This window comes from Podarcis gaigeae, assembly GCF_964106915.1.
Source record: "Podarcis gaigeae genome assembly, chromosome: 15".
Taxonomy (NCBI): Eukaryota; Metazoa; Chordata; class Lepidosauria; order Squamata; family Lacertidae; genus Podarcis; species Podarcis gaigeae.
Genome location: NC_139692.1, coordinates 29,912,780 through 29,936,841, shown reverse-complemented (window position 1 = coordinate 29,936,841; position 24,062 = coordinate 29,912,780). Strand labels below are relative to the sequence as shown.

Below are 24,062 nucleotides of genomic sequence, written 5' to 3'. Positions count from 1 at the left end.
CATGAACTCTGGAGCCTCCAGTCAGCTCCAAATCCAGGATCCTTTTTCTTGGGACCGTGCAAGTAGGAGAGATGGGGTCTGCCCTTTTCTGGGGTGCCATACCCATTTCCCCATGCTGCCCCAGGATGACTCTTCCAGGGATGGGTTCCTCTGAGCAGACCATCTCAGTGATGTCACAGAGCCTCCTGGTTGTTGCTGTTCCGTGAGCCAAAGCCACCCTGAGCTTGTCACTTGAGGTCACTTTTCCTGCCGGCTCACCTTCGCTCTCAGCTTCCTTCTCTCTCTCAGAAGCAAGCACCCAGCCCATTACAAAGTGAGCTGGAGGGGATCTCAAGGCCCCTTTCATGGAGAGGGAGGGAGCCTAGTTCATTCTTTTGTAGTGAAGAAATCCACTAGTTTGCCATCCCTGGGACTTGATTGCTTGAGCAATCCACCAGCCAGCATTAAGATGGGCAGCATCTCCAGGCTGGAATGTGTGTGAATTGGTTTTTCACATATTGACTAACTGGGGATAGCTAGATAGATAGATAACAGAATCATAGAATTGTAGAGTTGGAAGGGACCCCGGGGATCACCTAGTCCAAACCCCCGCAAATGCAGAAATCTCAACTAGATGATAGATGACAGATGACCACCCTACCTCCACTTAAAAACCTGTCATGTGAGTCTGTTCTACTGTCAAACAGCCCTTACTGTCAGAAAGTTATTCCTGATGATGAGTTGGAATCTCCTTTCTTGTAACTTGAAGCCATTGATTCGGGTCCTAGCCTCCAGAGCAGGAGAAAACAAGCTTGCTCCATCCTCCATGTGACAGCCCTTTAGATTTTTGAAGATGTCTATCATATCTCCTCTCAGTCCCCTCTTTTCCAGGCTCAATATACCCAGCTCCTTCAAACGTTCCTCAGAGACCTGGTTTTCAGACCACTGGTCATCTTGGTTGCCCTCCTCTGCACACGTTCCAGCTTGTCAACACCCTTCTTAAATTGTGGTGCCCAGAACTGGACACAGTACTCCAGGTGTGCTCTGACCAAGGCAGAATTACTTCCTTAGACCTGGACACTATATTTCTGTTGATGCAGCCTAGAACAGCATTAGCTTTTTGTTGTTGCTGCTGCATCAAACTGTTAACTCATGTTAAGCTTTTGGTCCACTAAGACCCCCTAGATCCTTTTATGTACTACTGGCAATCCAAATATCCTTCATCTTCTATTTGTTCAGCTGGGTCTTCCTGCCTAAGTGCAGAACATTACAGTTGTCCCTATTGAAATCCATTTTGTTAGTTTTGGCCCAGTTCTCAAATCTGTTAGAGTCATATTGAATCCTGATTCTGTCCTCAGCAGCATTGGTTTCCCCTCCCAGTTTGGTGTCATCTGCAAATTTGATGAGCATCCCCTCAACACCTTTATCCAATAAATAGATAGCAATTTCATTCTTCAGCTTAAATCTTTGCAAGAAAAAGTGGCTTGATTTCTTCCTCTGTCCCTCACCTCCTCCACCACAAGAGACCTTTGCTGTGCTGTGGGACCATTTGAATGTAGACCTTTCTATTTCCAGTTTGAGTCTCGTCCCCCCAGTACACACAAGCAGGATGTCCCCATATAGGTTGGTCTGTGCCAGTGGCCAGGGGTCAATTTCTGCCCTTAGCTTCTGTTAAGAATCGTGAACATACTAAGAACCCTACAGGATTGGGCCAATGGGGGCCCAGCTAGTCCAGCATCCTGTTCTCACAGTAGCCAATCAGATGCCCGAGCAGAAGAGCTGGTATTATTTAGTATCTGGTGTTTGGAGGTAGAATACAACCATCATAGCTAGTAGTCATTGATAACCATGACTCCATGAATTTGTCCAGTTCTCTTTTAAATCCATCCAAGATGATGGCCATCACCATCTCCTGTGGTAGGGAGTTCCACAGTTTAACACTGTGGTGCATGAGAAGGACTTTCTTTTGCCTGTTCCAAATCTCCCAATATCTGGCTTCACTGGATAGCTCCGAGTCCTAGATTTACAAGAGAGGGAAAGGAAACATCTCCCTGTCACTTGGAGAACCTGGGGCTTCTTTGGAGGGGAGTGGGGTATGCCTGCCCCTTCCCAGATACCTTGTAACTTCCAATGGGGCTGACACCAGGTGTGCCAGTTGATGGCTTCCGGCTTCCATGGGGCTGCTGGTGGAGTATGCTATGGTCTTGGAGCTAGGTATTGGGAGTCTCAACATTCATAACCTGTGTGTGTTTGTAAGGGCAAGTTGCAATTGTTGAGCATTTCATCTTGGGACAGAAAACAGAGCAGAAGGCATATAAGGGCATGACTGACGAGGGAGAATCATCCAGTGAAGGTAAGGGACTTGGGCAGTTTGTGAAAGCTATATAGTAATTCAGGACCACTGCAACTTCAAACACAACTTCCAAGGGATCCAATGTGCATTCTGTAGGAATGCTACTTGCCATACCTCACTCCCAAAGATCACCGCTTTGATTGCACCTTAAAAAGATATGTTGATTTTACACTATTTCCCACCAACATAAATAGTACAGTGTGCAAGTTCTCCCTAAATCAGACTTTGTCAACATGGTGCACTCCGTATCGTTTGGACTACAACAACCAGCAGCCCCAACTAATAGGGCCTAATAGTGTGGTGCAGGGGCTGATGGGAGCATGGCTATGCTTGCGGAGGCTGAATAGAAACAATGGGGAAGGGGGGGGAAATAAAACAAGTATCAATAAACCATTGCAGGAGATGTGCTCTTAATTGCTTGCATAAGCCTGACAGAATAAAAATGTTTTCAGGGGGCGTTTAAAAGTAGGCACAGAATACAACCGCTGGTTCTTCCTATGTCTTTCCCTAACCCTGAAAGGGAAGTTAGACAGAGAGACAGAAACTGGCCCCAAAATCACCCAGTGAGCTTCATGGCTGCATGGGGATTTGAACCCTGGTCTCCCTGGTCATGAACACTTGTAGAGGTCCTTCTCATTTACCCCTTCTGCTCCTCTTATGTGGCTCTTTCGTCCTGCCTTCGGCACCCTGGCACCCTCTAGAATACGACTCCCAAGTGGCCTCCAAAGGAGCAGCCAAGAGGAACATTCCCCTTTGGGTCAAAAAAGGGGTCGCCACCCCACTGTTTGAACAAATTTAGTGTTTTTCTGCTCACTGCAGCAAGAGACAAACAGTTATGATGAGTGCTGTAAATCAGGAATGCTTCACGTGTGGTCTTCAGCATAGAACCCTAGAACTGTAGAGACCCCAAGGGTCATCTAGTCCAACCCCCTGTGATGCAGGGATCACAGCTAAAGAATCCCTCAGGTGACCATCCAAACTCTGTTGAAAAATCTCCAATGAAGGAGAGTCCGGCTTCCAAGGTAGTCCGTTCCACTGTGAACATGTGATTGGACTCCAGCTCCCATCATCCCTGGCCGTGCTGGCTGTTAGACCTGAGAGGAGATGCAGCTCATCAACATCTTTATGGCCCCAGCTGTAAACAGCACTCAACTTTCCCCTTGTTCCTTTAAAAGGGTGCTGAAATATACTCGGAGTTGAGAGTGGATTTCATGCTCTTTATGCTCTTTATTCAGCTCATAGTGGTGAGGTGGAATGGAAGTTCCCCTAGAATGTCTACTTTATATACATTATTTACACAATGGGCCCCACGTGATTGGCTGATTCCAGGATTCTCCTGTAGGCCAATCAGGTTGCGGATTCACTTCCACCTGGAGCTGGATTGGGTGGCTCCTATGGACCAATCAGACTGCTGCATTCTGGACCCTATTGTTCTAGGACCAATCAGACTGCTGCCTTTTGGATCCTATTCAACTCAGTACATAACTGGTGCAGAGAGTTTTCACCAGACTTTGCACACACACTCATTGCTTGGTGGCAACGAGGTCTAGAACCTTGAAACCGCCCAGGCCTTCGGAAGTGCCACCTGCAGAACGTTGGGCAAGCTATCGTGATTCTTGTCAGCCTGGTGGGTTGCTGCAGTCTCCTCCGTCCCCTACTCAGGTCGCCTCCACTCCATCAGCCACCTCCTGCAACTCCCAGAGGCCGCATCCCAGAAGGAGGTCGTCCTCTGCATTGTGAAGGCTGCTCGCAGCCAGCCAGCTGCCATGATACCGCTTCTCGTGGTGATGCTCCAGCAGGACGAGGTAGGGAAAACTGCTTCTCTAACTTAGACCGTTTTCCAAGACCAGTTCCCCCCACCTCAAGTGCCCTCCGGAGATTTAGGACCACAAATTCCATCGGCCCCAGCCTGAGAATTGTAGACCAAATCCTCTCAAGAGCACCAGCACCAGTTGTCAAAGAGTTAAACAAGTATATAAGTTTTTGCAGGCATCTGAACGTAACCCTACTTCGGGAAGCTTTTAATGTTTGATGCTGTATTTTTGTTGGAAGCTGCCCATAACCCAGTCAGATGGGCAGGGTAAAATAATAGAGATTAAATGAACAGGTCCTTCCCTCCATGCGCAGAAACTCTCTCTCTCTCTCTCTCTCTCTCTCTCTCTCTCTCTCTCTCTCTCTCTTTCCTTTCTGCAGGCTTCTGCCTGGCAGAAGGTGGCCATCTATCGCAGTCTGCAGGTCATGATGGAGCACGGCCTGGAGGTGGAACCCGCCGGCCAATTCATCCTTGCGGCCTCCAAGCACCTGAGGGCATCCCCAGATGTAAGGATACCGCAGATGACTCCCAGAGGCATCTCCTTGCTTGGTGGTTAATTCTGGGTGGTTGTTGTTGCTTTTAAGACACCCTGAGGCCAAACCCTGCTTTGCAAGCGCCCAGCCATGTGGTAGGCGGGCGGGCCGGGATTTTCATCCTGCCTCCTTATTTTATCAATTGCATTTATCTCCCACCATTCTCCATCCCGTCCCCCGCACCAAGGAGCTCAAATGTACAAACATGGTTCTCCCTCCTCCTCATTTAAACCCCACAACCACCCTGTGACTTAGGATAGGCTGAGAGGCAGTGACTGGCCCAAGGCCACCCAAGGAGCTTCATGGCTGAGCGAGGATTCGAACCCTGGTCTCCCGGTGTTCCTAGTCAGACGCTCTAACCACTATGGCACACCGGCTCCCTTTGCTGCCAGGTTGCTGGACATTGTGCTTCCTAATCTCATTTCCGTCCTCTCAGCAGGAAGTGCCCCGAGAGCTTCAGGCAGCGGCAAGCAGCACCCTGGCCACCTTTGCCTGCCATCACTTCCATCCCATAATGATGGAGCTCCAGCACCAGCTCAAGCCGTTTGCGCCACCAGATGAGTTCACTCTCCTGACCCTGGGGAAGATCGCAGCCAACAATGGTACAAGGGCAAGTTCCTGTTAGAATTCCTGTTGTCAGGAACTCATCCTACACTTGAGTAGGACCCTGGTAGAGACACATGCCCGACTGGCATCTTCTTTCCCTCCTGGTCGTTCGGGAGCTTCAAAAGCTTTCTTCAGCCCGAACATCACAGCGACCGATGCCAACAGGCACCGGCACACTTAGGGAACCGCAGAGTCTTCCCAGCTTGCGTAACAGACCTCAGCAACTCAGCATTTTGGCTAATCTACTTTATTTACATATAAACACACATGGAGCACTGCAACATGGCTCCCTCTCTCTCTAGCATCAGACAGCAAAGAGAAAGAACAATGGACAATAGTCCCACTTCACGGAAAACAGTAACACCAACATCCTGTTTCCGTCACTTCCCACTCTGTGGAGTCAAAACATATACCGTCATGTGATAGGCAACAATCCCATGACTGCAGTCATGGAGCAGGAATTCTCCTGACAGTTCCATCTTCACCCCTGTCCTGATCCAAATTGCCAAGAGTCCAATATGGCTTGTGATCTGTCCCAGGAATCTCCTTGATAAAACCCAGGGGTGGTTTCATTCCCCAACCCAGGGTATGATCAAGCGCACTTCCTGCTTTTCTGCCCATCTCTCCTCAGTGTACAGCTGCGTCCCTTTCCTGGGCATCACCCTAACCACCCTCCAGACCGCCATGCGCCGGATCGAGGATGGGCGGAGGCGCAGGGCTCTCTGCACAGGTGGGTCCTGCAGGGCCTCCTTAAGCGATGCTTTGCAAACTTGGGACACTTTACTCTATGGTCTTAACCCCTTCGTGCATTAACTAGAGTTAAAAGCATGTTGGTTATATGAGGCTGAGTTATCCCCACCGTTCTCACAGTGGCCAACCAGATGCCCATTCAGGGAAGCCTGCTAGCGGGACCTGAGCACAGGAGCACCCTCCTCACTTGTGGTCTCCAGCAACCCTTTCAGAACCATTGCTGCCTGCACCTGTGGCAGCAGAGTATACCCATTCTGACTAGGAGCCATCCATAGCCTTCTCTTCTTCCATGAATTTGTCCTGTCCTCTTTTAAAGTCAACAAAACAACACCACCACCACAAACTGGCTTATAAGTATAAAACCTAATTTACTAGAATAATAACTTACTTTATCCTGAGCAAACCGTTTTGTATGACTGGGTAAGGTATAGTATGAGACTGATATTTTCTAATTGTTATGGTTTACCACACATTGTAATTGGAGTGTTATTTTGTATCAAGCAGCTTTTCAGACTGATGAAGTGTGTAGCGAAACCTGCAATATATCCGGAGAACAGGTCTCCTTTTGCCCACTTGCGTTATTCTCACCAGGGTGGTGGCTTTGATTTGCCTTCCTGTGATTGATCCTTGCATACAGCTTTGTGTTTCCAACTCAAGACCTATTGAAGAACATCTCATCCAGTTCAGTCTTTGAAAAACAGCTTTTAAAAACTTTTTCATATTCTCCAGTGTGCTACCCTTGCCATTGTGGCGACACGGGGTTGCCGTTGTGTGATTGGACTTACGCTGCTTGTTGAACGGTTCATTTATCCAGTCTGTATAGCGTTTATTGCACATGTAACTTGTTAAGATACAGTTGTACATTTATCCACTCCATGTTTACAGTATCTCCTGGCTTTGTTTTGCACATGGCACCTTAGTATGTTTGTTGCTTGAATGCTTACAAGTCTATCTCGATTCTAGTTATTATTCTAGTAAATTTGGTTTTATACTTATAAGCCAGTTTGTGTTGTTGTTGTTTTGTTGTATTATTATTAATGTCACCACATTTGATACTTTGTGTATATACTCTTTTAAAGTCATCCAAGTTGGTGCCCATCAAAGCCTCCTGCAGGAGTGAGTTCCAGAGTTTAACTATGGAAGCAGAACTTCCACCTTGGTTAACATGCTCTGCCTTTCATTTCTCTCTCTCCACCCCCTTCTCTGTTATCTGTTTCACATTCCCAAGCTCTGGAGCAGATGTGTGGGGCAATCCGGATATACCTGCGGACCTGGGAGCGAAGCTCTTACCCCCGCATCAGCGTCCAGCAGTTCTCTGCCTACCTGCTGCCTCTCTACTCCTGCATGACCCGAACTTGGCTCCCTGGATGTGATGCACAGGTGAGGGGCAAGGGGCGATCAGTCAGCCCCCCCCCCCATAACCAGCAGGATGCCTTCAATCGACCCTCCCCTGGGACTCTCTCCATCTGGGGAGGGGTTGTGGGTGACTTTGCTGTCTCCCCAGGGATCATGCTGCTGGTCCTTGGATGGAAGAGGGACACTTTCTACAGTGGCAAGATTTTGCAGCCTAGGGTAGAGGTGATTGGTCTTTTTCAGACCAAGAGACACATGATCAACCTTGCAGGGGCTGCAGGTCAAAAATTAAAAGGGTTTCATAGGGCAGAGGACTTGGGAGGCCAGAAAAAACTTTTAGCACCATAGTATCACAGCAAAGGAACCACAGGGCTAGTCAGTAATTATTATTATTTTTAATACAGTGGAACCCTGGTTCTCGAACGCCTTGGTACTCAAACATTTCAGTTCCCAAACACCGAAAACCTGGAAGTAAGTGTTCCAGTTTTTCGGCAGCCGATTATTTTTCGGAAGCCGAAGGTCCAATGCAGCTATCGGCTATTGTTTCCGGGGCACCTGCGCCAATCGGAAGCCGTGCCTTGGTTTTTTGAACGTTTCAGAAGTTGAACGGACTTCTAGAATGGATTACGTTCGAGAACCAAGGTACCACTGTAGTTAAAAAATGGACAGATTTTGGAGGGCCTTGAGAAGGGGCACAAAAACATTTTGGCATCACAGGATCACAGCAGGTGACCTCTTAAATTTAGAACTTAGTTTTGTTTTTTTAAAAAACTCACCCTCACCCCTCTGCTGCGCCCACTCACCAGCAGTCAAATAGCATCTCACACTTCAATCAGCACCAACCCTTTTTCTGCAGGCAGATATCTCACTGGGCAAGCAAACTGACCCAGGCCAAAAACATGTGTGGTTTCCTGCTGCCCCCCCTAAACTAGTTCTCTGCCCTTAGTGACTGTGGGAGGACCCTGCCCTGTCACCAGTGTGGAAGGTGGGTTTCCCATCTTGCCTCCAAATGTCTTGTGACAGCTGCTGCCTCCCCACCCCCAAAGGTCCAGCTGGCAGTCTTGAAGACTCTGAGCCCCATCCTGCGACTCCTGCTGCCCAGGACAGACTTCCAGGCTCATATCTACAGTGACATCTCTCTGCTCCTAGCCCAGTATGATAGCAGCACGGAGACCTTCCTCATCACAAAGGTGAGCATTGCAGATTGCTGCTCCCCACTGGCATCCAGGACTTGAGCAGGCCACCCCAAGCTCGGCTGCTGTATCAATTTCTATTTAGGTGTATATAGATTTTATCTGTCTAAAAATAGATATATTGCCGTGATTTTTGTGGTGTGGGGGTGGTCTTCGATTGCTTGCCATAAACCCTGGAGAGGATAGGCAGCTGCGGGGATCCAGGGACCCTTCATCTCAGTAACTGGTTTCAGGGAATGAGCTGTTGTGCTCATTATTATGTACTGAAGTTCTCACCCTGGGCCAGCAGGGGGATACTGTAGATAGTTCAGGTCCACATATGCAAATAAGGGATCGAAAGTGACGTTCAGTGATTGGATAGTTGCAGAAAATGATTACTGTTGCGTTCTAGGGGAGCTCTATATAAGCAGGCTGGCTGAACCCTTCAGTTCAGTTTTGTTCTGGCCTGTGAATAAACAAGAGCTGTTTGAAGAATCGCTGTGCCGTCCGATATATTCACCCACAACCTAACAGTTTTTGCTAATAACAATACTAATAATTTATTGTTAATATGCCACCCGTCTGACTGGGTTGGCCCAGCCACTCTGGGAGGCTTTCAGCACATTAAAACATTCACAGCAAAAGATCAAACATTAAAAACTTACTCAACAGGGATTCCTTCAGATGTCTTCTAAAAGTCAGGTTGCTTTTTTATTTCCTTGACATCTGAAGGGAGGGTGTTCAAGAGGGCGGGCACCATCACGTAGAAGGCCCTTTGCCTCACTTCTTGCAGGGAGGGAACTGCCAGAAGGCCCTCAGAGCTGGACCTCAGTGTCCAGGCTGAATGATGGGGGTGGAGACGCTCCTTCAGGTATACAGAGCCGAAGCCTTTTAAGGCTTTAAAGGTCAGTACCAACACTTTGAACTGTGCTCAGAAACGTACTGGGAGCCAATGTCATTTTTCTTATGCCTGTTGCAGATCCTGGGCCAGATCCTGGAAGCGTCTATTGTGAACAACAACCCAATCCCAAGGGAGCATGTGGGGCCCCTCACCTGCGCTCTGGTTCGCCAGGTGAGAGGGTGGGAATTTTGGAGCCGGTGGGTGAGCCAACCCAGGAGGCAGGTGGCAATGGTGCTGTAAGAACATAAATGGAGGCTGCTGGATCAGGCCAATGGTCCATCTAGTTCAGCATTCTGCTCTCACAGTGGCCAAGCATATGCTCCGATGGGAAACCCAAAAGCAGGATCTGAGCGCAAGAGCATGTTCCCTTCCTGCAGTTTCCAGCAACTGGCATTCAGCAGCATGGCTTCCTCCGATTGTGGAGGCAGAGCATAGTCACCATGGCTGGTAGCCATTGGTAGCCTTTCCCGCCAATTTGTCTACTCTTTTAACGCTATCTAGGTTGGTAGCCGTCATTTCCTCCTTTCGGAGTTCCATAGCTGAACTACATGCTGCAGGAGCAACAAATCACTGATAAAATGGTAACATCCTTCCTCCCCTTAGATCTGCATCAGGGGACAGAAATGGCCACCTCACCCGCAATGCGATGAGAACTTCAAAGAGATCGCTCGCATCTTCCTGCGCCTGGGTATGGACAGAAAGAGGGGAGGCTCCCCATCCCAGCTCGAACCAAGGGGAAGAGGGTGAAAAACAGTGGACATCCACCCCATGTGCCCCTACACTTACTGGGAGCATGGGAAGTCTAGCTCAACATTCCCTACACTGACTGACAGCAGCAGCTCTTTGTGGGTTTCAGGCTGTAGACATTCCCAGCCCTGGCTGGTGATGCCATTGGGGATTGAACCAGGCAAAGCAGGTCCTCTAGCACTTAAGTTTCTAGTCCTCATGGTTCCAGATCAAGAGCTGATTTGAATAGGAACAGAGGAAGCTGCCTTATTACCAAGTCAGCATTGTCCACACTGACTGGCAGCAGATCTCTGGGGTTTTCCAGATAAGGAGTCTCTCCCAGCCCAACTGGGGATTGAACCTGGGACCTTCTGCGTGCAAGTCAGATGCCCTGGCACTGAGCTATGGCTCCTTCTGCTCCCCCACAGCCCGTCTGCACCCCTCTGGGCTGATGGGGGTCTTCCAGGGGAAGGTGGAGGAGCGCCAAGAAGACGTCTGTGCGGTGCTCCTGGCATTGTTCTCTGAAATTGTCAGTGCCCAGTGTAAGTATCTGGAGAGGAAGGGGGTCTAGGCTCTTACAGCTGCCACCCCCCCCTGCACCTTAGACCCCCAACTTCCCTCCCAGGGAAAGAGCATCCTAAGAGTGTCAAGTGAGGAAGAGAGTGTCTGGCCCAAATTTGCCCTCAGCCCTGACCTTGCGAGGGAGACCAAGGCCACCCCCTCTTCTCATCTGCAACAGGAGGAAGCTGATAGTTCTGATCACCCTTGCAGGGCTGTTGTGAAGATTACTGAAGTGATGTAAGGAACAGCCCTTGGCTGGTTTGAAAGAGCTGTCTGCAGTAGGACAACCGTTAATTGAAGAATTGGTTAGAGCCATTGCTTAAAACCCATAATTATAAATAATAAAAATAATACAGTGGTACCTCGGGTTACAGACGCTTCAGGTTACAGACTCCGCTAACCCAGATATAGTACCTTGGGTAAAGAACTTTGCTTCAGGATGAGAACAGAAATTGCACAACGGCGGCAGCGGGAGGCCCCATTAGCTAAAGTGGTACCTCAGGTTAAGAACAGTTTCAGGTTAAGAATGAACCTCCAGAACGAATTAAGTTATTAATCCAAGGTACCACTGTATTCTTTTTTCCAGCCCTGGACTCAAAGTAGCTTACACAAATTAAAATAACACAGATAAAACACAGATAAAAGACTAAAAACATATAAAAGATAACATTTAAAAATGAATTAAATTTTAATAGAATTAAAACAATATAAGAAAAATGTATTAAAATGCAGGTAGTGAAAATAAAGTGACCACTCTGGTGAATTGGGGAGCATGCCTGTTTTTTAATGTCAGTTATGCTTAACTTAAAAAAATGATAAAATCATAATATTATGATGATGGATAATAACTAATTGATGTGAACGGATGGCTGCCTCTTGTTCCTGTTAATACGTAATGCCATTTGTATGCTGCCTTTCCTCAGCTCAAACCATGCTCCAGGCGGCTTCCAACATGGAAAAAAATACATCAATGCGACGTAATAAAAGTAGTCATAAGCTATAACTGCAACATTTAAAAATACATAAGCAAACTGAGCAATTTCCACATAAATCACAAGAGCTAAAATAAAGATAACAAAAAACCAACAACAATAACAACTCCCCAAGCAACATTATTTTTCCTCCAGGTATTTATTTGTTTGTTGCATTTATGGCCCATCTTTTTCTCCAATGATCTCAGAGGGACTTACATGGTTCTTCCCCCTCCTCATTCGATCCTCACAATAACCCTGTGAGGTAGGCAAGGCTGAGAGGCAGGGCCTGGCCTCCAAGGTCACACCCAGTGAGTTTCATGGCCGAGCAGAGATTTGAACCCTGGACTCCCTAGTCCTAGTCCAATGCTCTAAACCACTACACCATGCACTCTCTCGCTCTCTCATTGGACTCATGCTCCCATAAGTCCCACTATGGCCAATGGTCAGGGAGGATGATGAAGGGGGCTGGGCTCCCTCAACGGCTAAGCCTTACCTGCCATTTTCTTCCAGTGCCTGAGCTCTGGAGCAGGAGGCAGCTGTGCGTGAGGGTAGTCAAGGCCGCTCTGGGGGACGACAGCACCAGGGTGAGAAGGAGAAGGGATTTGAGACCGCCAGCAGCAGGCCCAGGGACTCAGTCCTCCAGGTTGCTGTTGAGTCATGTGACGTGGGTGGGACAGGGGCCCCAAGTGCCTCATGGTGCACCTCTGCCCTTCTCTGGTGGCATGGGACATTGTCTTTCCCTGCCCGCTCTGGCTCTCAGGTCCGCCTGGCCACGCTCCGGGCCATTGGGAGGCTTCTGCGCACCAGCTACCTGGAGAGAATTGAAGGCTGGCCTCTGAACTACATCTCCCTGCAGATGGCTGTGTCTGCCCACCAGCTGGTGAGAGCGCCCAGGGGCGCTGCCCTGCCCTTAAGTGGCCTGGAGATTTCAGGTCAGTGGGGAGGGGGGTTGGGGGCCATCTCAGGAGCCTGTTCCTCTTTCAGACACACCCCACACTGAGCCTCCCCTTGGGCGGCTTGGAGGAGAAGGCCATCGGAATTGCCAGCGCAGAGGTCCTCCACATCGCTGTGGCTTCGGGAAGGGGCACCAGCCAGGTCAGGGACCCCTTGAATTTGGGAATCGAACGATGGCAGGGCAGATGGGGTTTCTAGTTCGTTCTCTCTCACACGTTTTATTGCATTCAAGATCATAATCATTGAGGGAAGTAAATTAAACCGTTCACATTCCTCAGTGTTTATGTTCTGAATCTATAGTGTTAATACGAGCCACTGGGGGTTTGCATAATACACTACTGTTTGTAATGAAAGTTATAAAAACACTATGCCAGAACAATCTTGTTTGGCCAAACCCGGACAGCCCTGCTGTGGTGAATTAGATATTCCAAAAATGCCATTCTTCCAGAGAAGAATGGATTATGCCGAAATGGCTAAAATGACCAGAAGAATCGGAAATTAGGAAGACCAAAATTTTAATATGGAATGGGGAAAATTTAATAACTTATCTTAAAGACCATTGTTAACAGTTAAAATCGTTAGTAGGATTGGAATATCACTTGTCGTTTAATGGTGAATTTTGGATTATCATAAAAGATGCAGGAGGAAATGATGAACAAAAGGACCCACAAAGGGGAGGAGGTCCAAGAGATTCCTTGGAATCTTGTTTTTATATATGTTGTCATATGTTGGATATGTGACTGTAAAATATAATCTGAGAAACCAAATAAATAAATTTTATATAAAATTTTATATCATATATATATATATATATATATATATATATATATATATATATATTATTCCAAAAATAAAATTTCCTGTACCTTCTCTAACCATCTGGTAAAAGTCCAACATCTGGAAGGTACCACATTGGCTACCCCTGGCCAAGAGATCTGACCCAGAACCTTTTGTCCACTTAGCCTTGCAACATGTGGAGCAAAAGGGTGCCTCTGAGCATGTACTGACTGAGGAACTTGCCCCTTACATGTGCAGGGCAGGGAAGTGATGTAGAGGTATGGAGGTGAATGACTGGGGCTTTAAGGAGAAATGGGCTCTGTAGGGCCAGGGAGACAAGTGGCTCCAAGCGCTCAACCTTCCCTCCTCTTCCTGGCAGGAATTGTGGACCAAGTTGCTGAGCTACCTCATGCAGCCCCCCTACATGGCTTTAGTCACCCCCCTCTGCCACGCCTTGAGACTGCTGGCAGAGCAGCGACTACGTCGGGTGGACCACAAGCAGAATGGCCTGGGGACAGGTGGGTGCCACCATGCCTGATGCCCACCCCTCCAAGGCAAGCGGCACAGGAGTGGGGGAGCAGAATATACACTGGGAAGCTTAGATCAGTCAGAATCAAGTATACAATTCCAGAGTTAACACTAAATACAAAATTTCTGGTAAACAAGCCGCCATAGCTGCTAGAGGACCTTGAAAATTTGTGTCCCAGGCTTTTTAGACTCGTCTACCCATGTACCACCTGAAACCAACGGGGCACAATTGTTGCCAGATGTGGAATATTTTGGCATTATTTGGCATTATTTGGCATTATTTTCAGCGCTCCTACCCCACTACAGGCAGCCCCCAAATGCCTCTCCAATCTCATTGTTGATTTAGGGATGCAGATGAAGTTGTCTCAGGGTCCTCTGCCAGTCTGCAGGAGGTTTTGGGGTTAGGGTTAGGGGAATGGGCCACAGCTCAGTGCAGAGGATGGGAAGGGCCACAGCTCAGTGCAGAGCAGCTGCTTGGCAGGCAGAAGGCCCCAGCTTCAGTCCCAAGTGTCCCCCAGCTGAGCTGGGTAAGGCTCATGCCTGAAACCCCACAGAGCCACTGCCAGGTGGGCCAACTCTCTAACTCCCTAAGGGCAGCTTCTTACTATGTTCCTATTTACACCACCTCCCCCTTGTTCTCTCCCTCTCTCCACTTTCCAGGGGGTTTACCAACTCCACAGGAATTGATGGCGCGGCTCCTGGTAAGTGATGTGGGTAACTGGGGAGGGGTTCAGGCTTCTAGCGGTTTCTGAAAGGGGGCTGCCTCATTGCTAGACTCTTGGAGGAAACTGGACCAGAACCAACATATGCTTCCTAAGAAACAAGGTTGGGGGAGGCCCAGTTCAGTAGCAGAGCACCTGCCCTGCATGCAGAAGGGCCCCGTTGGAATCCCCACTGGCATCTCCAGGTAGGGCTGCAAGAGACCCCCTTTCCCTGCCTAAAACGCTTCAGAGACATTGCTGCAAGTTGGTGTGTAGTGTTGTAAACAAAATCTGCCCTTTTTCCCTTATGCGGTATCCAAGAGCCCATATAGAGTCCTTACGTAGGTTCCCTATTGGTAGGAGAAAATAACAGAGGCCAACCAGAGAATATTGAGAAGCAAAGCAGCTAGTAAGTCTGATCTTTATTAAAGCTGTTGCAACAGGGTGCTCCCCTCACACACAGGAGGACAGAGGAGGGCCCAGAACAAAGGTGTGCCCACCCTTATATAGACATTTTAAATTGCCCACCCTGGAGTCCAAGACCACCCCCAGAAACATCATACATACATCACAGAAGAGGGGGTCTACAACAGAAATCTGAGTGTGTTGTTTACCTCCTGTCTGGCAGGTTACCTGTTAATGGTCACTTGACTGGATTACCTGGGGAGCCTGGTCAGTCTTTTGTAATGATAAATACTTAGTTCCTGAGCTAGGTCACAGGCTCACCCTATTCATATACAGACATACCATTAAGACAGGATTTGTGAATGGAAAAGACAATGGAAAGGCTTTTCCATTTTCCTTCGACCTTGCAGAGAAATATTTGAGGTCAATTTGGGAAGGACAAAATGGTTTCAGGACTTTTTCTGTGGGGTTTCAGACATGTGGTTTATATATTCAGTTATGAATATTTATCATATAATTCTTATAACAGTAGAAAATAGAGAGTTAGCTGAAACAGGTGACTTGTTTAAAAATAAGTAAATAAAGCCTTCCTACCGGTCTGTGTTGGGTGTGGATTTAGGCTGGTGAGGATGGGACCCCAGTGGCCTCTAGACTCCAGAAGGCCACAGAGGTGGAAGCAGCCTGACCTGGGTGAAGCACCTTCCTGACCTGGAGACCCTTGCTCTCCTCCTCTGCAGGCCCTCGCTGTCTCCCCCTTGGAAGGGACCGGCCGAGGAGCTGCCGTGCTGCTCCTGATGAACGCCCTACGCCCAGAGGCCTACAGGGATGTCGGGGAGCACTGGTGGGTGGAGATACCTGCCCTGGTCCGCTACCTGGAAGGTGAGATGAGAGGAAAAACCAACCCTCCCCTGCCCTGCTGAGCTCAGCTGACACACCTGTGTGTGCAGAGGGTCGATTTTTGCCAAGAGTTGCTGGCGGACGACCTCTCCTCTAGGATGGTGTCCGACCAAGCCAGCACCTCCACATCTGCCACCAGGCCTGAGCCTGGAATCTCCTGACTCTTCCCCTAAAAAAGAAGAAGAAAACAAAACAAAAAAGCCTTTGGGGGGGGGGAATATATAAATTATTTCTTTGCTTATATATATAGATTTACTGCTTTTATGGGTTGCATTTATTGGTTTATATATTTTTTATTTTATCTGCAGACGCAATAAAAATAAAAACAAACAAAACATCAAGCTAAAAATAACAATCAGAACAGTCATAAGAACAAGAGGAATAAAAACACAAGATAGCAGAACCAGAAAACAATAATAGAAAGCTTTAAAAAAGGAATGAGTAGCATTTGGCCCCCACATATATTTGGCATGTTTTGAATAAATATGAGCCTTGTATTCCACTTTTTTCATTTATATCCCACTTTTTTCTCCAAGGAACTCAAGGTGGCACAGGTGGGTTCTGCCCCACTCCTCATGTAATCCCCACAACAAGCCTGTGAGTTAGGTTAAGGTGAGAGGCAGTGGCTGGCCCCAGAGACCCCCAGTGAGCTTCATGGCCAAGTAAGGATTCGAATCCTGGTCTATCACAGATGCTAATCCAACACTCTAAACATGACACCATGCCAGCTCTTTCCCCAGAACAGTGCTAGGGAGGCCCCACCCACCCACCACCTAGATCTGCTCAATTGCAGATGAATCCTTAGAGGTCTAATCTGGCAATAAGCAGCATCAAAATTCACGTGCAATAATAACAACAGTAATTAATTCACTTGGCCAGGGAAATACTGTTAGTGAGTCAGAGTAACCCCTGGCAGCAGGAGTCCTACAGAGTTCTTCCCCCTCTGTGCCTAAATTGGCACAGTTGATGCAGATCTGTGACATGGCCCTATCGCAAGAGTGGTTCAGGTGCCAGCCGCAACCCCAGTCTGGCAGTGGTTTTTATATGTTACTGGGTGGCACCTTGTTTTTATCATTGTGGGTTATCTATGGCAGTGACTCTGGCCCATCTCCAGCCTATGCCAGAATCACCCAGCCCTCCTTGGCTTCCCCAAAAGGAGCGCTGACTCCACTCCCCAGTGGCACCCCCCTGCCTCAAGCCCTGGAGAGCTGCTGCCAGCCTGGACAGGCAGCACTGAGCTGGCTGGTCTGATCCTGTCTAATGCTGCTCCTCTCCCAAAGGCCACAGCAAGTACACACTCGAGCCCGCAGCCTGGGAAGCCAAACTCTTGGAGGTAACGCCAGTGGGGCGACAAACGCACTGTTCCTGTGGCACTGCTGATGCTCCTCGGTGACCCCTGTTCCCACCGGTGCCTCCTCAGTTCCTGCAGAAGTCCTTACGGAGGAGCGAAGCGGGAGGCTGGAACCTGATGCTGGGGAAGGAACTCGCCAAGCAGCTGAGCACCTACCACAACTCCTCTGCGGAGAAAGTCAGTGCATTTTCCTCTGCCCCCCCCCCAAATATCGGGTATCTCCCCATTCAGCTGTGCACAATGAATGCCCAGCCCCTCACCTTCCTATGAAGAGCTGGACTGGAGCATTCGCCAAAGGGGCAGGGGATGGTTTTGATCTGGTTCACCTGCAAAGCCAAAGCACTTTGTGAAGCAACTCACATATCGAAACACATGGACGTCCTTCGAAATTTGCGCTTCTCTGAATTTTGCAGTGCCGTTCTGCACCCATGTGTCCAGAAATGCATAGCCATTGACAGCCCTCTCCTCTGTGCATTTCTCCAGTCTAACCTAGTAAAGGCAAAGGGACCCCTGACCATTAGGTCCAGTCGTGACCAACTCTGGGGATGCGGTGCTCATCTCGCTTTATTGGCCGAGGGAGCCGGCGTACAGCTTCCGGGTCATATGGCCAGCATGACTAAGCCACTTCTGGCGAACCAGAGCGGTGCACGGAAACGGCGTTTACCTTCCCGCAGGAGCGGTACCTATTTATCTACTTGCACTTTGACGTGCTTTCAAACTGCTAGGTGGGCAGGAGCAAGGACCGAGCAACAGGAGCTCACCCCATGGTGGGGATTCGAACCGCCAACCTTCTGATCGGCAAGTCCTAGTCTCTGTGGTTTAACCCACAGTGCTACCCGCGTCTAACCTAGTCTAACCTAGATGACTTTAAAAGAGGGTTAGGCAAATGCTTGAAGGAGCTGGCTATTGGTGCTTCTTAGCCTTGATAGCTATGCTCTGCATCCATGGCGATGCTTCTGAATGCCAGTAGAGGAGAGGGTTGCTGTTGCACTCAGGTCCTGCTTGCAAGTTTCCCACTGGTGTGTCTGGGTGGCCACGATGTGAAGAGGATGCTAGTCTAAGATGGGCCCCCTTTGGCCCAGCTGCAGCTCCTTCTAATATACTGGAGGTAAATTGTGCCTAAGGTCTTGGCCGCGGTGGGTGAGACACCTTGGTTGTGGATGTGTGTGTCTGCTACGTCCGTTGGCTGGCTGGGGTCTGCGCTGCTCAGCTTACCACCACCTTCCCTCTCCCCTCTAGGGCTTCCTCTACAAGGCTTTGGGGATGGCGCTGTCTGCCGCAGGGGACGCGGATGGGGTGGCGCAGACACTTCTGGATCTGCTGCTGCACACAGATTACACAGAAGAAGCCCAGCGAAAGGCAAGCTCTGCTACTTGGGGGCGGGGGGGGGGGCGTATGCCCTGCATTAACCTGCTTCCCTCCCCCACCCCCACCAAATGTACCCATGCAAGATATCATCACCAAATTTGGCACAACGGTTCCAGAGATCAAGCTGTGATTCCTGCCTTGCAGGGGACTGGACTTGATGATCCTCGGGGTGTCAGGAGCTCAGCCTACACTCGAGTAGGACCCTGGCAGAGACACATGCCCGACTGGCATGTTCCCTCCCTCCTGGTTGGTCGTTCGGGAGCTTCAAAAGCTTTATTCTGCCTGAACATCACAGTGATCGATGCCAACAGACACTGACACACTTAGGGAACCACAGAGTTTGTGCAGTTTGCTTGACACACCTCAGCAACTCAGCATTTTGGCTAATCTACTTTATTTGCATATAAACACACACGGAGCACTGCAACATGGCTTCCTCTCTCTCTAGCATCAGACAGCAAAGAGAAAAAGAACAAACTTCACAGAACACAGTAACACAAACATCCTGTCTCCGTCACTTCCCACTCTGTGGAGTCAAAACATACACCTTCATGTGATAGACAAAAATCCCATGACTGCAATCACGGAGCAGGAATTCTAACATGGGGATCCCTTCCAACTCTACAATTCTATGGTTCTGTGAGCTTGGCAGATAGTGGACTCTCCTTCACTGGAGGTTAGATGGCTGTGGGTCATGGATTCTTCCTGAAATGCAGGAATCGCAACTAAATAAAACCCCACAGGTGAGCATCTGAGCTCTGCTGAAAAGCCTCCAATGAAGGATAGCCCACTACCTTTTGAGGGAGTCTGTTCCATAGTCGAACAGCTCTTACCCTCGGAAAGTTTTTGCCCATGTTTAGTCAGAATCTCCCTCCTAGTCATTTGAATCCATTGGTTCAGGTCCTCCCCTCTGGAGCAGCAGAAAACAAGCTGGCTCCATCTTCCACGGACAGCCCTTCAGGGATTTTGAGACTGGCTCTCATATTACCTGTCGGTCTTCTGTTCTCCACACTAAACATACCCCGAGATCATGGAGCAGGTTTTTGTTTGTATTCTGAGACAATTGGATGCTGCTCTGAATTAAGACGGTAGACTGAACCTTTCAAAATTACACTGATTTTAATCAAATTTGATAGGAATGTATATTCTGCTTTACCTGACAACCTGGACATGAAAATGTGTAGTTTGTTTGTTTTTTCACCCAGGGACTAAAAAATTAAGTCATCCCTCTATGTATCTTTTTGGTTTCTTCATATTCCAGAGAAATGCTGGGTGCATTCCGCTAGTGTATAATGTTAGGGGACATTTATAAAAATGTGAATCTTATGCAAAATTGTACATTAGGAGAATTGGGTGATGCATCTTCATGAGGACTTAAAAAGAATCTCAAAGTTATGCAGAAATATGGAGAATGGAACCTTAAGATTGGAAAAATGAGCAACTGAGAAATACAAAAATGGACTGATTCTCCCATCCCTATTTAAGGCTAAGTAGGGGCTGCACCCCTGCTTGCTCCTTTTGCCAACCCCCCTACTTCCCTTGGCCTCACCAACCCGTCTTCCAACTCACCTACCAACTAGCATCATCAGTATGAGGTGGGCAGCAGCAGCAGAGCAGAATAGTTGCTGGGGAGCTGCCCTATCCTGTCCTGACATGTCCTCTGTTTGAGCTGCTAGCCTGTCCTCTCACTTGTCTGCCTGGGGCATGTGCCTGATAACACACTAGGGATGCCTGGCCACTTGCCTGCAGGCCTCCATCTCCACTTTCCTCCTCCTTGCTCTCTGACCATTATCACAATGGCCCAGCTTGTCGTCATGCTGTAGTTTGTAGTGCCACCTGTTGGCCAGCACAAGAACTGCAGCACGATGGCGCTCTTTCATTGTTATTATATTTAAGAGATAAACTTGAAGTGTAGATAGACCTGGAAGAAGAAGATGGAAAAGCGGGCGGACTGGATCCTGTGGGAGGGAGTCCGGATTTTTCTGGAAGGTGCTTACAGCCTAGGGTCATTCCTTCTCACCCACAGGGGGTTTGCTGGTGTGTGGTCTATTGCGCTGAAGGACAGCTGACGGCTGTGCTCCAGACCCTGAGTCGTTTTGAGGAGGTGATCTCCGAGGGGGAGGATTCAGCTTACCATCACTTTGGCCAGGTTCAGACTTCCCTGCTTCCCCCCTTTTCTTTCTTCCCTCTCTCCCCCAGCGGCTGTGGAGTTGGGGAGGCATGAGAGCAGAATTTACCATTTCCAGGGCCATAGCTCAGTTGCAGAGTGAGTGACTGAGACTCTCATCGGAAGAGTCTTCTTCTCCTGCTTATGGAGGCAAATGGGAGCCCTGAGAGACATGACTGCTTTGCCACAAATGCGAATCTTCCTCCTCAACCATAGAGCTTGCCGGAGCCAGGGAGAGGCAGCGTGAAGAGCGCCCTCCTCCTGCTTTATGGCAGCATGGCAGTCCGTGCCCCCCAGGAACAGCTTCTGCCTCTGCTGGCGAGCGAGATTGTGCCGCGGATCCTGCGCCATTACGCATCTAGCGGCCCAGAGTTGACTTACTTTGCGGTGAGTCTTCACCACCACAAATGGAGGGGAGCAGGGATAAGGATCAGGGCCAGAGTATGGGAAGGAGGGGTAGAGGGGCAGCTGGGAGGGAGCTAACTAGAAATAGGGCAGAGGGTACTGCAAAGGGGGTGCCCATGGGGAGCCTTGCATAGCTTGTGGCTCACATGTGGGTCAGCAGGTTGAAATCCCACCCAGCTACTCAACAGGGTGACCCTGGACAAAGTACTTTTTCTCTGTGCTGAATCTATCTCGCAGGGTTGTTGTGGAAGCAAAAACGGGTGGCTACCACTTTCGAGGCTGCAGTCATGGAGGTAGTCTAGATGCAACACGTCGGCCTTCCCCAACCTGGTGCCCACTGGGTGCAGTAGGGGCCTAGTAGGAATTGTGTTCTCAAACACCTGAAGGGCGCAACATTGGAGAAGGTGGCAGTGGGTGCTAATAAATGAAAAAGGAGCAGGTGCTCACTGGATTTCTCAACTTCCCATCATTGGCTGGGAATTGTCAGTGGAGGGACAGAGGGATATAGCCCGAGAGGAAGAAGACAGAATGGGGGCCATTCTGACAGCTGTCCTTTCTGTCTTGCAGGAACTGGGCTGCCCCAGTGGGCGAAAAAAGGTACCTATTTGATACGCATAGGTTGTGGGGCTGGCTGGAAGTTGTTTAACTAGCTTTCCTTTTTCAGGGAAAGGACCATCGTAGCTCAGAGTCAGAGCACCTGCTCTGCATGCAGAAGGTCCCAGGTTCAGTCCCTGTCAGCATCTCCAGGCAGGTCTGAGATTCTCCTCTGCCTGAAACCCTGGAGAGCTGCTGCCAGTCAGTGCAGACGACACAGACCTTGATGGTTGTCAGGAGTAGGTCAGCAATAACTCGCATGGTGTCCGTGAAGTTAACACTTTATTCAAAGCAACAAGACAGCTCGGGCCTATTAAGCACATCATCTTTTCCTGGTAGTGCTTGCCCCAAGGAGGCAGTTGTGAGGCCTGAAGGTCCCTGCCTTCCCACAGTTGCCTAAGTTCTTTCCAAGCAATCTGAGGCTTTGTCATCTTGCCTGTATTTCCTCCACCCTCTTCATACCTCTTCGGGTTCTGGGAGACCAGTGGGGAGGGGAGCTGGTCACAGCAGGAGGGGGAGAGTCCCTGGCTTCTTCAGCAATCTGCCTCATCTCTGCCTCTTGGTTCCCACCTCTGCTTCTGCCTCTGAGTCTGGACTGCTCTCTGCCACAGCCTCTTCCTGCTCACTAATCCCTGTTACCTCCTCCGCTCCTGACACCTCCTCCTCCTAGTCTGCTCCCTTTGACCACTCATTGCTGTCTCACCACCAATCCCCTGGCTCTGAGGCTTCCTCCTTGGGGGTTCCCCAGCCGGCGCCTCCCACCACTCCTCCTCCACATCCAACCAGTCCACCACAATGGTTCTGACTGGGTATGAGTCAGCTTCCCATATACTACAGCTCAAGTCATAAAGAATCTGCAGGAGGTCCTAGGTTCAATCCCCAACAATGTCTCCTGGCAGGGCTGTCACCTGTCTGAAACCCCGGATAGTTGCTGCCAATCAGGGTTCAGCAATACTGAGCCAGATGGGCTCCAATACCCCGCGTTCCTTTTCTGAGAAAGGAGCGGTGGGGTTAGAAGCCAGGAGAGAAAGCATAAATCCAGTATATGTTCCTTTTGATCGCTGTTCTGGGAGTACATGATGACAAGGGTGTGATGGATGGAATGAAACCCTCCATGGGACAAAGGAGTCTTTCTTAGCAAGGCTGTGAGACTCTGCCCTCCATTCAGAGCTTCCCCATAACCTCATCAAGGAAAGGTGTGTATGTATATATGTATGTATGTCTTTTTCCTTGTGGAGCCAGCCTCCTTCCTACTCTTTCCTGTCCCTCCCCAGGGAGCCACGGATGCTGAGCTGGCCCTGAGCTTCTCCCAGTGTGTGTCTGAGATCAGCCTTTCGATCCTGAGCAAAGGCGATGCCCCGACTTTCTGCCTGCCCCAAAAACGCCTCCTGCTTGACCACCTCGTAGTGAGTTCCTTTTGTCTGCGCTTAGGCGAAGCCATTGGAAAGGGTTAATAAAGTGTGGTTTTTAAAAAAATTCTGGTTGGATGGTCAGTAGCTCATGCCCTGAAGAGCTGCTGGTGGGAAGAATCATAGAATTGTGGAGTTGGAAGGGACCCCAAGGGTCATCCAGTCCAACCCCCGGCAATGCAGGAATCTCAGCTAAAGCATCCATGACAGATGGCCCTGAATGACGTCAAATTTTCACTTGCCCTGGTCACGCATTAGGTCTGCCCTGGAAGGTGAGTGACAGCCTAAGGCGTGCTGGCCAAAGGATAGCAACTTTTGGGGAGGATCCTTTAGAAGGATTCAAGCCAAGGTCTTGACTTTCTTCCTGACCAAGGGTTCATTGCCCATGCCATACACTTCCCTTGCACGGCATTTGTTCCAGGACATTATCAAAGCAGAGCCCCTCAACGCCCTCGTATCCCCCGTCCGCCAGCAAGTGATGGTTGCCCTCCGGCACTTGAGGTGAGTACCCCATTTCCAGCACCCCTTCTTTTTATGGGGTGTCCATCCATCTGAGCCACTTTCAAGCTCTGATTTCAAAGCCCAAGTTTAGTTCTGGAACCCCAAGCGCCTCTGAACATACACAGAGTGCAGACAGCCCTTGTTCATCTTAAAAGAATATTTTGTTTTTCCAGGACAGGATGTGACCCAGCCTCTTTCCACTGTTTAGTTTCTCTGCCTTTAATGGTCTGCCCGCCTCTGGGATGGGTTGCTCACAAATGCAGCCCCCCTTTTTGTGTGGGAAT

General features: G+C 49.2%; 1 protein-coding gene across 5 annotated transcripts in view; it reads left to right on the top strand.

The window, feature by feature from the left end:
- Positions 1-43: 43 nt before the first annotated feature.
- The window catches only part of MROH2A (maestro heat like repeat family member 2A), a 40,456-nt gene continuing 16,437 nt past the window's right edge, over positions 44-24,062 (top strand). For 2 of the 5 annotated variants that reach the window (XM_083714279.1, XM_083714276.1), the window contains exons 1-25: positions 44-313; positions 2,237-2,332; positions 3,995-4,137; positions 4,526-4,651; positions 5,118-5,280; positions 5,916-6,014; positions 7,263-7,414; positions 8,434-8,577; positions 9,539-9,631; positions 10,064-10,148; positions 10,615-10,728; positions 12,232-12,305; positions 12,482-12,601; positions 12,706-12,816; positions 13,832-13,970; positions 14,641-14,681; positions 15,824-15,965; positions 17,264-17,316; positions 17,404-17,511; positions 18,574-18,693; positions 20,729-20,851; positions 21,086-21,256; positions 21,842-21,871; positions 23,143-23,274; positions 23,699-23,778. In XM_083714279.1, coding sequence (XP_083570405.1) covers positions 2,302-2,332; positions 3,995-4,137; positions 4,526-4,651; positions 5,118-5,280; positions 5,916-6,014; positions 7,263-7,414; positions 8,434-8,577; positions 9,539-9,631; positions 10,064-10,148; positions 10,615-10,728; positions 12,232-12,305; positions 12,482-12,601; positions 12,706-12,816; positions 13,832-13,970; positions 14,641-14,681; positions 15,824-15,965; positions 17,264-17,316; positions 17,404-17,511; positions 18,574-18,693; positions 20,729-20,851; positions 21,086-21,256; positions 21,842-21,871; positions 23,143-23,274; positions 23,699-23,778 — 2,594 coding nt within the window. In that variant the 5' untranslated portion in view covers positions 44-313; positions 2,237-2,301. Of the gene's footprint in view, positions 314-2,236; positions 2,333-3,994; positions 4,138-4,525; positions 4,652-5,114; positions 5,281-5,915; positions 6,015-7,262; positions 7,415-8,433; positions 8,578-9,538; positions 9,632-10,063; positions 10,149-10,614; positions 10,729-12,231; positions 12,306-12,481; positions 12,602-12,705; positions 12,817-13,831; positions 13,971-14,640; positions 14,682-15,823; positions 15,966-17,263; positions 17,317-17,403; positions 17,512-18,573; positions 18,694-20,728; positions 20,852-21,085; positions 21,257-21,841; positions 21,872-23,142; positions 23,275-23,698; positions 23,779-24,062 lie in introns of all 5 variants that reach the window. The other 3 variants (XM_083714278.1, XM_083714275.1, XM_083714277.1) reach the window with 2 other exon arrangements.